Genomic DNA, 13,764 nt, shown 5'->3' on the forward strand with positions numbered 1-13,764 from the left:
CCATTCTCAATTTAGCAGTGTAAGACTAAAGAGAAAACAACTAGTTATCATCACACACCGCCAACTTTTGGGCTACTCTTTTATCAAGGAATAGTGGGATTGACCGTCACATTATAACATTCACACGGTTGAAATGACAAGCAAGTTTGGTGGGAAGGGGATTCGAACTTTCGCTCCTCAGATTATTCGTCTTGAGCACTAACCACCTGACCACCACATTCACCCAATATAATGACATGCAGCTTACACAGAATTTTATCGTTGTGTAATTTGTGCTCAGTTCATAGAAAAACGTTTCCTATCCTTTGAATTCTTTACTCTTAATAACACTTTCCATTATATTTATTACTCTTCATTTTCCATTTCATTAGTAGTTCCAATTTTCTACAGATAACTGCAGCCAACGACTGGCAGTTTAAACGTAATACGTATTGGAGTGGAACATCTACTCAGCTTACCGTTCTGTTATAGTGTCATATATGTGACATGATAATAGACGTTAAGCCTGATAATAGTTATAATTGTTTTATGTATATATTATTAACTTTAACATATGGATGTCAGATCAATTCATAGTTTACCATTTACATTTACTATCGATGTCCTAGTTTCATTCGACTGTTCTATAATGAGATGATATATGTTTTGTTGCTTGTCTGTTTGTATGTTTTTGCATTTCGCGCAAAGCTACACGAAGGCTATCTGCGCTAGCCGTCCCTAATTAAACAGTGTAAGACTAGAGGAAAGGCAGCTAGTCATCACCACCCACCGCCAACTCTTGGACTACTCTTTTATCAACGAATAGTGGGATTGATCGTAACATTATAACGCCCCCACGGCTAAAAGGACGAGCATGTTTGGTGTGACGGGAATTCTAACCCGCGACCCTCAAATTACGAGTTGAACCAGTGGCCCTAACCACTTGGTCATGCCGGGCCTCTAGGCTGTTGGATACTTATATTTTACTTTCATTCAACCTTTATCGGTTATTACTTCTTACTCGAATTGCCTCATGTACTTACTTGTAGTGCCTAACTTTATGTTTAAGGTGTCAACTTCTTGAAACCAAATCATGTAATAAAATTTGAGCAGTAAATCACTTTGAAGTCATTCAACAACAGTATAAGATTCCCCAATACATTTACAAGGCGGTTCAGTTACATAGTATTGCTAAACTGACGAAGGCCAAACTTTTATAATTTTTGTTATCCCAGGATCCTTAATAACGGCATAGCCATCTTCAGTTGCAAAACTCACAATAGGCATTTAGCTACCAAGGTAATATTTACTAGTAACTGAACAGCATTATAAAATGAATAAAACATTTTCAAAATAGATTTATTAATAAGCTGATTAATTTTTGACATATTATAAATCATTGGATCAATTATATTAATTCATAGGGTTCGAAAATTTCACTTAGAACATTCTTTTAGTGTAAGGGACCCTCTATTGCATTGTTCTGCTGATATAAATACACACTAGAACTGAATGTAAGTAGTTAGGAAAAACGTTTTTAAGAAAACTTAATAAAAATTATTTTAAAAAGTATCATATAAAAATGTAGGATCTAAAATTCAGGGTCACTTTTCTTACATTTCTTTAGAAAAATAGAAGAACTGAGAGAAATAGCAAGAGAGTTAAAAACAAGGCTCTTAACTGAAAGGAAACTTATGACTTCATTACGAATTACAGTAGTAGTTAAATGTAAATATTTTGAACTCTTTTTGTAAATAAAAACGCATGTAAAAGCTTGCACTTTCATGAAACTAGTCAAAGATAACTAGACAGTGAGTTTGATGAATGACCTTCGTTTATACATAGATAAGATGTACGGGAACAGATGAAAGGAAAACCTTTGATTTCCCGTCCAAATTTACTGAGCTCCATAGTCAAGACAGATTGGTAAACAAAATCATTTGTTCTTTTTCCCCCCCGAAAGATAGCAGACCGTGGAACCCATTACGTGATAAACGACACTTGGGTTGTTGTTTAGCTTCGGGATTGCTATGGTTATTGACAGGATTAGTTCTGCTTCATGACTCATCTTTCTGTGCCGTCAAGAATCTGATCGAATAAAACGACAAGTTTTCCTCCCTCAACCATCAAATTACGGCCCTGCAGACGAGATGTGTAAAAGGCGTTCGCTTATCTCCGGGGACGAAACCTATTTATGTCACTGTTTACTAAAAGAATTATGGATGTGTAACAAAAGTACTTCATGGCATCAACATTGGCTACAATACAGGTAAAGAATAAAGAATTGCCCAGTATTTTGTTTCATATTCCTTGTACTAGTGACGAAGAACGTGGCTATTTCGTTGTTTTTTTCTTTCACTGTGTTATTTACATTATGAATATATATAAAATGTATTGACAAACGTACATTGGCATTAAAAATCGAAGCTAAATTGACAAAAGGAACAACATTTTTTAAGACTTAATTGCACTGAAGATGAACACCCACCGTCTTTTTCGTTTAGTGTGCGAGGAGAGATTGACATTCAATTTCGTTATATGATCCAAAGGACTGGAAGAAACAAGCTCTTATAGCAGCGACTGCCATATCTCTAGCTCATAGATCCAAATTACGAACAGCTATATGTGAGCCTTAAGGATTTCTCTGACTTGTATGTTTAACTCTTGTACTTCTAATGGGCCATCCTGGTTGAAAAGCTCAATTCTAATTGGCTAGATATTAAATAAATACGTATTTCATTTCTCTACAGATTGAATGTAATTTATGATGATGTTTTTGGTGTCCATTAAGAAAAGCTACTGTACTTACACACACTTATATATAGAAAAGTGAATAGTTATAGTAATTAAAATTAAGTCAACCGTATATATAAGGGATTAAAATCATTACTAAGTAACAATAATGAAAGTTGTGTAAATCCCAGAACTGAGATGTTTATTATGATATTGTAATATAAAAAGAAAAATTTAACCTAAAGAGAGAAAAAATTTTTCACTGTCAGACCTTTCACATGTTTCAAACACGCAAAATTAATTCCTAACTTCAATGAATTTCCCTTCTTCTGTGACTCAGCAATAAGGTTGTGGGCTTGTAACGATCAGGTTTCGATCCACACAGCAGTAATTGCACAAATAATCGAAGTTTGGGTTGATTATGAAGGTGCATTCTTCCCTCTTAAAATTACATTGTTGAGAATGCTTTCTGTGAGCTTAATAAAACAATAGAACATGTTAGACAAATACCGTTACCTTGTACTTAGTATGCTGTTCGGTTAACACATATTTTTCACTTTTTACGAACTCGGTTAGGCCCGGCATAGCCAGGTGGTTAAGGCACGCGACTCGTTATCTGAGAGTTGTGGGTTCAAATTCCCGTCGCACCGAACCTGCTCGGCCTTTTAGCCGTGGTAGCGTTACAATGTGATGGTCAATCCCAACGTCTACCGCAAATAGCCCTCGAGTAGCTTTCCACAAAAAATAAACAAATAAACAAACTAAAGCAGATTTATTGAAGTGATTCATATTACTAAATATGATGAACCTAATAATAACCCTTTTTTAAAGTTATTGGTTACACGTTTAGTCTTCTATTTTTTATCTTCTCCTGTGCAGGGACTGTTATGATAAAACATATTCTGTGACATAAAATGGTCCCCAAATATTTTATATAAGTTTTATTACGATGTATTGTAATTCCTTGCTAGTTTCTCCTAAAGTTTTATGAGTTTAGTTGATGAAAATATTTTTACAGAATTCTTTGGTCAAATGTAGCTGCTTTGAACATTTGCTTAAGAAAATGAATATTATAACTTTTACATAGAAACAATTTTTTGTCTTCCAGAGTGAAGAAAGAAGACTAACTTATTTATATTTTATAATTCTACCCATAGGCAATCAAAAGTTGATGCTTTTCTTAAATATTTTTTCATTGTTTGTTTAGTCATTGTTCTTCAGAGCTGAACAAAAGAAATGTTTTTGTGAAAAAAAAATCCGATAATATATATATATCTCAAGAACACCAAATTAATTTCTTGCTTCCATGAGCTTTCCCTCGTACGGTTCAACAGTAGGCTTGAGGGCTTGTAGCGTTAGCATTCGGGTTTCGATCTATGCAGTAGACACCGCACAGATAACTGTGCAGCTTTGTTCTTAACAACAAAGAAACGAAACCTCCCGTAGATTACATTGTTGTTACGACTATTATTTACAGGCCCTTACAAATTTAAATGAAGTGTGTGTATCATATATGATTACATGATGACTTAGTTCGTCATATAAATTAACAGACGACACTTTCTTTGATTAGAATAAAGCTTATTTGGTTATCCAATCATGCATACAAATGTGGATCCATTAATCGTGCATTTAGAAGATTTGTGGAGCTAAAATTAATAATTTCCGTTTGTATTTCTTACTGTAATGGATGTACACATTTTCAAAAAAAAGTTCTTGTTTTATACTTTCTACTTTAATGGTTTGGTTAGAGAGGTTTTTATTTTCAATCAATATCTTTCATGTTTTATGTTCCTTTTCACATCTTTTCATGTCACATCACTTGTGCTTTGTATTTCTTATTCTCCAATGAATGCACACCTTTCCATTTTTCAAGTAGTGTCCCCAGTGTGTCTCATATTTCTTATTCCTATTGACACACACCTTTTCACGTAACATCTTTCACGTATTCTATTCCTTATTCTCTAACCGTTGCACAGCTTTACAAATAATATATTTCATGTTTTATAGTTCTCACTGTAATGGGTCCACTGACTCCTAACACATATAGAAACAACTCGAACAAGTATATAAAAGCTTTTGAATAAGAACATGAAATGTCTCTTGCTCTCTCAGAATAGGAACTGTGAAGTGACTTAAGCAAGCACGGTACAGAGCCTCCAGCTAAGGAAGTTACATGTGATTCTCCTCATGGATCGATTTCTATGAAAGTCAGGTGGCTTTTATGTTATGTTTGAAGTTTTGTGATGTATCTAAAGATACAAACCACATACCAAGTTATGTTATTTTTCTTATTCCCTGACAACTTTATTTTTTTCACGGAGTGAAGAGTGTGAAATATCTTCTAGAAAAGATCAGAAGGTATACACACACATATATATATATAGTTGTGTGTACACCCACACAGCTATTTATACATATATATATATCACATATCTATATCTCTTTCTGACTAAATACTATTGTGAAATATTTACTTGTCAAACCTTTTCCTGAATAACACTACTTTGAAGAATGTATTTAATTATATTAATTGAAATATAGACAACTGAAGTTTGAGAGACAGCTGAAACTTTTAACCCTTTGACAGATATTGATTCAAACGAAGAACATATATAAGACGTATTTCCAACTAGATGGAGATTTTATCTTTTGGTAAATCATTTTTGTCGTAATCAAAGAAAAATATTAATTATATTTTAGAAGATATTTTTCAATCTGTTGAAGTTCTGATTTGTTTTCGTTTCATGAAATATTTAATGCCCACGTGTTTGTGTTTATGCTACTACGAATACTCTTAGGTAAATGTGTGGACCACTGACCACTGTCCAGAATTTTAAACTTTATTTATATTTTACATTTATCCAGTAGTACTTAAGTTTCAAAACTTTATTATATATTCTGATTATAGAAATTCTTGATGAAAATGTATGTTATGGTTATCCTTTAAATATTTATATATGATGAAGCACTGTATTATGATAGTGAACTTGATATTGTAACTAAGAAAGATGAAATCATACACTGTTCGGCTATTTATAACAGAGTTTTTTTCTTTATTAAATTATCATATTGAAGCTATTTTTATACTAATCTGTATCTAATCATTTTTCATCGGTTAGTTATAATAACCCAAATATAAGAGACGACCTCTGACAAAATAGTTATAACAAGAAAATGTAAATATCAGGTCCTGTAAAAGACACTGTCCAACGAACCCAACTGCGCAGCCTAACAGGAGTAAAACTGTAATATCAAGGTCCGAAAATTATGTATTTTAAAATTCATTGCTTGTAATTTGTTAAATTACGTTATCATAAGATAGTTTTATTTTGTATCTTAAAAGTAGCAAATGAAGTAGAAATTTACCAACTTAAATAAAAACAGTTCACTAACGACAAAAAATTAACTTACTGAGCAATCATTTTCTCCAACGTAGCAGAGATCCCCGGAGACACTAGTGGCGACCCAGAGGTGATCTCCATTTATTGCAGTCTCCTATAAGGTAAACTCAAGTTAAGATTAGAAGCTAGGAAATGCATCGTAGTTATATGAAGCCAATAGAACCATAATTAGGTTCACGTCGATAGTCTCATCTTAGATCTTCGTAAAGCTATCTTGCAAACAAAGGCAAATATTGTTGTCGTCCTGCTCACCAGTGACCAAATTTATTAAGCTAATATAATTGCTCATGACATACATAGGATGAAAATAAATTTTCGAGTCCTTATAAAAACCCTTCATTGCAACATACTATACGAATTAAACAACAACATGTATTCACAATGTTCATAACAAGTACAAAGATAAAATAAAATCTTAAAGTATCAATATGTAGGTAACGAACCAGTTGATCATAATCCAAGTTCGTTTTACAAATAATTGGATTATATTTCGCACAAGGCGTGAATAATGAGAAGTTAAATCATCGCCATTAATTATAGTTTTTTATTACTTGCACAAACAAGATGTAGCAGTGAATCCTGAGAAAGAAATGCAAAGTTTTAGGTTAAGCAACTGGAGTTAAGCCACATCAGGAAATGTCTATTTTTAGTATCAAAGAGCTTTTAAAAACCAAAACAGTTTTAGAACTCATTTGTTCTTTAAGAAGGTTTCTACCATTTAGGAACTGTCTGTTTAGAAAACATAATATTTAACAAAATATTTGAAGGTTAATTATTTGCCAATGATGTCGTAGTCGAAATATCTGTGATAAATTCTCTCGGCATGTGAAATCTATACAGTAATTGTTATGTAATTTTAACCAATAAAGCATATAATTCGATACGTAGACAATCTTGATACAAAATTAATTAGTTGGAGCGGTACTTAAATGATACAGATATGAAAGTGAATAAAAAATGAAAGATTTAGGTCATATCAATGTGTGAGCATAAGAAGCTTTGCTTTTTTGTTTTGGAGCTGAGTCACATTGGACTCACTGCTGTGTTCTAACGCGGGAAATCGAGCCTCGAATTTTAGAGTTGCAAGTCCGTATACTGCTGTGGTTCTCGACCCGACGATTACAAAAAGCAGTACTTAGGTGATATTGGTGTTTAAGTACATATTGCAATATTTGAGTGATAATAATGTGAGTGTTAACACCGAATCGATTCTATTATTGATATGAGCGTGAACACGTATTTAAATAATATTGCAAGTGTTGTCAGGATAAAGAGCTTAAAGTATCTCATACTTATGTTGCATTCATACAATGTGCAAACAATATCATACTTCTCTTGTATAAGATGTGGTATTTACGTGATTTTAATACTTCACAGGTAATGGCATTACAAGTATTACTATGTTGATGTGAATGTATAAGCAAATGTAAATAAAAAACGCCCATAACTGGCACAGCGGTTTGTCTGCGAACTCACATCACTAAAATCCGGGTTTAAATACCCGTGGTGGACAGAGCACAGACAACCTATTGTGTCGCTTTGTACTTAATTCAAAACAAACAATAAAAAGTAAAACATTAACAGTAGTACTTCACATGTAATGACACTACTAGTATTATTAAGTTGATGTGAACGTTTAATTAAATATAAACAAAACATAAAACATTGATTTTAGTACTTCATACGCAATGATATTACAAATACTTCTAAGTTGATGTTAATGTATAGTCAAATGAAAGCAAAAAATAAAACATACTCCCCAGTCTGGTGTGTTACGTAATGTTCTCGTTTCTCCATTTTCTGTGGATATTTTAATTTCTCCTTGTATAGCTTTTCTGAAAGAAAGAAAAAAAAATGTTAAAACTAACACATATATGTACTTTCATCGCTTTAGAAACAGCGAACTCCTATAACTCCTGTGAAGTTACGAAATGAATGTTAAACGATGATTTAAACCAGATGCGGGCCTTATCGCTCTTGTACTTGACTGACCGATAAATGTCAGCTCCTTTAAGCTAAAGGAAACAAATTAAATAATAATACGAATGCATCATACCAGGGTAGAATTTACTAGGCAATAAGCGGGTTCGCATCCCCGTCGCGCCAAACATGCTTCCCCTTTCAGCCGTGGGGGCGTTATAATGTGACGGTCAATCCCACTATTCGTTGGTAAAAGAGTAGCCCAAGAGTTGGCGGTGGGTGGTGATGACTAGCTGCCTTCCCTCTAATCTTACACTGCTAAATCAGGGACGGCTAGCATAGATAGCCCTCGAGTAGCTTTGTGCGAAATTCAAAATCAAATACTAGGCAACAACAGTCTATTTTGTGTTGTTCTACTTATCCCATGATGTCTTGCTTTAAAATATTACTTAAACGTAATTTTAAGCCTTTGAAACATATTTTTTTTAAATAGGTGCTTTATCTGGCCACTTAAAGGATAAGAATGGCCAATACGGACATACGATACAATATGAAAAATAAAAATTGGTTTCTTAACTCTTAATGCTAATCAGAAATCATTTTTATAGGAATACTACATTATGTACCACTTCAAGGCACAGGGAAAACCAAGAGCTCTGAGAGGTGACAAAAGATTAAATAGATCCAAATGCTGTACTCCCATCAGTGATGTCGAGAAAACCCACTTGTTGAGAAAAATATAAATGTAAAAACGGCTGGTTTGGGTTGAGAAAATTTTTTACGTAGAGGAGTGAACAACGTTCGACCTTCTTCGGTCATCGTTAGGTTCACAAAGAACCTTTATTTTTATCCTTTAAGTAGCCTGATAAAGCACTTATTTAAAAAAAATATGTTTCAAAGACTTAAAATTACGTTTAAGTAATATTTTAAAGCAAGACATCATGGGATAAATAGAACAACACAAAATAGACTGTTATTGCCTAGTAAATTCTACCCTGGTATGATGCATTCGTATTATTATTTAATTTGACCTTTGTGAACCTGATGATGACCCTAGAAGGTCGAAACGTTGTTCGCTCCTCTACGTAAAAATTTTTCTCAACCCAACCAGCCGTTTTTACATTTATATTTTACTGTACCCCATGCTGTTCTTTGAGGCGTTCTGAGGATACATGTCAAGATTGGTGACGATCGGTGCAGTGTTTCAACAGCTTTAAGCGGATACACACACATACTTATATCAGTTAATGATTTAGATGAATTAATATTAGATTTTGATTTAGAAACATCATCCCAGATACACATCTCCATAATCATGATGACTATCTTAAGAGAAGTTATTTGGTGATTTAAGATATCTAAGATGAACTCGTTTAATTAAATACTAAGTGGATTTGCAGTAGCTAACAAGTAACAGTACTTGGATACGAAAAATATAAACTTCCGTAGGTTTAAATCCAACGACAAGTTTTACATCGAAACCCGCACTGCAGCATACGGACGTGAGTCTGTGATTGAATACGTTGTTAAATCATAATAAGATCTGTTAAAACGTGATGTCTCGGTGAATTAAAGACAAGTGAGTACCCCACTGTTTATATAACGACGAATACGTTTTAAATAAAACCATGTATTGTAAACATTGCCCTTGACCATGTAGACGACCTTAAGAGAGTACTTCAATGACAAACGGACACAAGTGTAAGAGGTTTGCTACACTTATGTCTGTTTGATAAGTTTTGTAGTGTGATATGGTTTACAAATTATTTAGTGCTCATTACTAATGTTAACCGTCACTTTATTATACCATACTATATCCGAAGTGATATTATAGATCCGGTGTTCGAATATGTGGTATAATAAGGATGTTTGATATCCGGGGGTAAAACATAATTTGGCGCCACCCGAAAAGATACAAGTTTAAATACGACCTTTAAACTCTTACTTTCTATTTTCTAACCTTATGTGGCACTCGATCTCTTATGGTACTGTGCTCAACCTATTTCATGATTATCTGGTTTCTTGAAGACAATTACTGGTCAAGTAACAATAGCAGCACAGGATGTAGGTAGGCATTTAATTCCATTGAAAGGAATTTGTGGTAAATGGGAATACTTGTTCACGTTACTTTATTTGATTAAAGATTTTCATTGGTTTATTAAGTTTTATTTTGTCAATTTGATGCTTGATATGATGTGACATATTAGTGTTTATTAACTAGCTATAAGGAAACTAGGATCTTTATAACACTTCTGTACATTGATTCAAGTGCTGAACGCTAATCAGATACTCAGTATTTTAAATCAAAGCTGAAAGGAACACTACATGTCAGTTCATAATATAGTTGAGAGTCATTTATAACAATATGTTGTGTTTGATACTTAACATTAATTAAAATGCACCACAGCTCTCCTGATATATATTATTACAGGACGAATAGATCTGAGATAGAGTTGTTTGCGACGCCAAAAACCCCTCGACAGCTTGAAAAATGTAGCCTCAAGTTGTTAGGTGTTCAAAAAAAACTACTAAAATTTCTTCCAATTATGAAATGTCAGTGTAGTTTAATCAGCTATAAGGGATTTCCCAGGCACTATATTTCTCATGATTTACTAATGCTTGAAGTCAAAAATAACAGAAACGTTTCTCACGAGCCTTAGTCTTATGCGAACACCTAAATTTTGAGTAAGGTGGGTGTTAATTTAGCGAACCCGGCATCCGGAGGCAAGTGCCCTTTCACTAAACCACTAGTTGGAAGACTTCAGATTCAAGTACATAGTTCTTTGATGACGTTTTGAAGTTAAGCACAAAGCTACACAGTGGGCTATCTGTGTTCTGCTCACAACGGGTATCGAAATCCGGATTCTAGCGTTGTAAGTCCCCAGACATACCACTGTGCCATTTGGGGGCGCGTAGGATTCTATCTAAAGTAAAGTCAAAAACTCAAAACACCTATCTTTGCTTTAATGAAACGAAAGAAGGGGTGAGTTTGCGGATCTCTTCCTGACAGACAGTGCGGACTGTTCGTCACAATTCAACATTATATACATCCTTGTAATAACATTCACTAAGTAAACATAATAATTATTCAAGACTCTGGTAACTACTACAGAGTGGCCTTCTATAAAGTGCTTAAAGCTATAGAAGAGGCTACTTGATAAAGCAGAAAAAAAACAGTAGTCAAAGCTTCTTTGTTTCAAGGGTTAAACTTAATTTTTCCAAGAAAACGAAGAAGAAGAAAAGAAGATAAAAATACGTTTTTAATAGATGCCATATATATATATATATATATAGTGTATTTTTTATAGTTTTATTTTTAAATTTGTTTGGGAAGATAAATCGAGTTCAACATTAACTAGTACTCCGAAATTCGAAAGAGGAAGGTTTCAAAGAGAAACCACGAGCACCACTTGAGCTCTTGAAGGAATTTGATTATACGAGCACATGAAACTTGAGTTTTCAGATACGCAAGGTTATAAAAAAAACACAAGTAAAGTTATATCAGCTAAAACGTTTGAAGGAAATCAATACTTCAAATAAAGTTCTAAAAAATTATAGTAGAAACGACATGTTTTCTGTTAGTAAAGTAGGTTGAACATAATACAGGTTAAATGTTTTGAAAGCTGTTAGTAAAGCAGTAAAAGTAGAACTACATTAGAACGTTAGAAAGGTTTCTAGAAGCCAGAATTTAAAGATGTTATTGTCATTCGTTTAGAGAAAGAAAAAAATTGTATAAATAAGCTTCTAAAGTTTTAAAATGTTCAGAGGGTATTGAAACGACTTCTCACTATAGGTTCGCGACACTTAATTATGACTAAAATATTTATGTATATTTATGTCGAAAAATCAGGCACTGGATCGAGTGAATCATTTCTAACTCGCAAATAGTTCGAGCGTATTTTAATTACTAATAAGGTAAGTATGTATTCAAATTTACTGTGCGAACTCCAACAAAGGTAGGAAAAGGCACTTCTGCAACGATTTGGACAAAATCTGAGCTATTGCCACAGTTACTTTAAACAGTTTGGTGCCATTATTCTTGTGTTTTTAAAAAATATATAAACATTTTAACATCACATGCAGCAAGAACATAATTTATTGTTTGTTACAATAAGAGAAGAAAACAGCAAAAAGCGGTAAAATCACTGTTGTGTTTTTGTTTGGCCCGGCATGGCCAAGCGCGTTAAAGCGTGCGACTCGCAATTCGAGGGTCGCGGGTTCGCATTCCCGTCGCGCCAAACATGCTCGCCCTTTCAGCCGTGGGGGGCGTTATAATGTTACGGTCAATCCAACTATTTGTTGGTAAAAGAGTAGTCCAAGAGTTGGCGGTGGGTGATGATGACTAGCTGCCTTCCCTGTAGTCTTACACTGGAAAATTAGGGACGGCTAGCACAGATTGCCCTCGTGTAGCTTTGTGCGAAATTCAAAAACAAACAAACAAACTGTTCATTTGAACATCCTGTAAAACTTTTAAGATTAGTTTAAATAATATCTGTCAAAGGTAACTAATAACTTTTGTGTTTTCCTGTTTCGTTGATTAAATTAAAATATAAGCATTGGAAATTAATAAAATATATTCATGGAAAATAATGAAAATACATGCATTTAAAATTATTACCACTTAAATAATTACAAAACATAATAATCTAATTATTTTTTCAACAATCAGATCAGTTGTTAAAATAAGTTTAACATAAAAATGAAACGATTAATGCGTTATAATCAAAATCTAGAGTTTTGTTGTGAAATATCGTAATTTAACATAAATGTGACAAGTGATATCTGATTATGTATTTTCTACAAAAAAGAGCAAAGTACCTAAATTGTCATGCACTTTTAAATATGTTAGCTACAAAAAGAGCAAAGTTAGGTAAAGGTGATAAATATATAAAAACGTAATGTTAAAATGGCTAAGTTAAAAGTTAGATAATTAGAACAAATTTGGCACCAATGAAAAATATCATTGGTTTGTTTGAATTATTTTCACGCAAAGCTACACGAGGATTCTCCACGCTGGCAGTCCATAATTTAGCAGTGTATATCTAGAAGGAAGGCAGCTAGTCATTGCCGTCCACCGTCAACAGTTGGGCTACTCTTTTACCAAAGAATAGTGGAACTGACTGTAACATTATAACGTCCTCACGGATGAAAGAGCGAGCATGTTTTGTGTGTGTGGGGGACTTGAACCCGCGACCCTTGGATTACGAGTCGAGCGCCCTAACCACCTAGCTATGCCAGATCCTTTTTTATTGGATCGGGAAATATTACCAACATAAATGTTACATTGTTGTATAACTTAGTTATTATTTTTAATATAAATACTATATCTTTATATAACTGGTCCCTTCATTTGTTGGTAAAATATCTTCTTACCAAAAACGATTTACCTGCAGATAAGCAACAACTAAGCTTAAAACCAATCGCAGCTAGAAATATATCTTCCTACCTCTTTATAGTATCCCTCGGTTGGACAATGGTAAGCTTACAGACTTACAACGCCAAAATCCGAGGTTTGATACCCTGTGGTGGAAACAGCAGATATGTTAATGTAGCTTTACTCGAAAACAAAGTCTATAAGGTTTTAGATAAATAGCTTACACAACAATTATAATCCTTATGTGAACATGTTTATTGTATCAAAGCACAGAACAGTTTTTATAAACCATTCTTAAAGTTGTAGGTATTGCTTAACTTGTAAATAATAACTAGTGTTTTACGAGTTTGAAAA

The 13,764-nt window shown here is 33.6% G+C and overlaps 1 protein-coding gene across 5 annotated transcripts in view; it reads right to left on the minus strand.

Annotated features, from left to right (window-relative positions):
• Nucleotides 1-13,764, minus strand: part of LOC143232600 (eye-specific diacylglycerol kinase-like) — a 424,387-nt gene that overhangs the window by 61,221 nt on the left and 349,402 nt on the right. For all 5 annotated transcript variants that reach the window (XM_076468219.1, XM_076468218.1, XM_076468220.1 and 2 more), the window contains 2 exons: nt 7,873-7,951; nt 6,127-6,210 (listed from right to left, as the gene is read on the minus strand). In XM_076468219.1, coding sequence (XP_076324334.1) covers nt 6,127-6,210; nt 7,873-7,951 — 163 coding nt within the window. The remainder of the gene's footprint in view (nt 1-6,126; nt 6,211-7,872; nt 7,952-13,764) is intronic.

This window comes from Tachypleus tridentatus, chromosome 11 (assembly GCF_004210375.1).
Source record: "Tachypleus tridentatus isolate NWPU-2018 chromosome 11, ASM421037v1, whole genome shotgun sequence".
Taxonomy (NCBI): domain Eukaryota; kingdom Metazoa; phylum Arthropoda; class Merostomata; order Xiphosura; family Limulidae; genus Tachypleus; species Tachypleus tridentatus.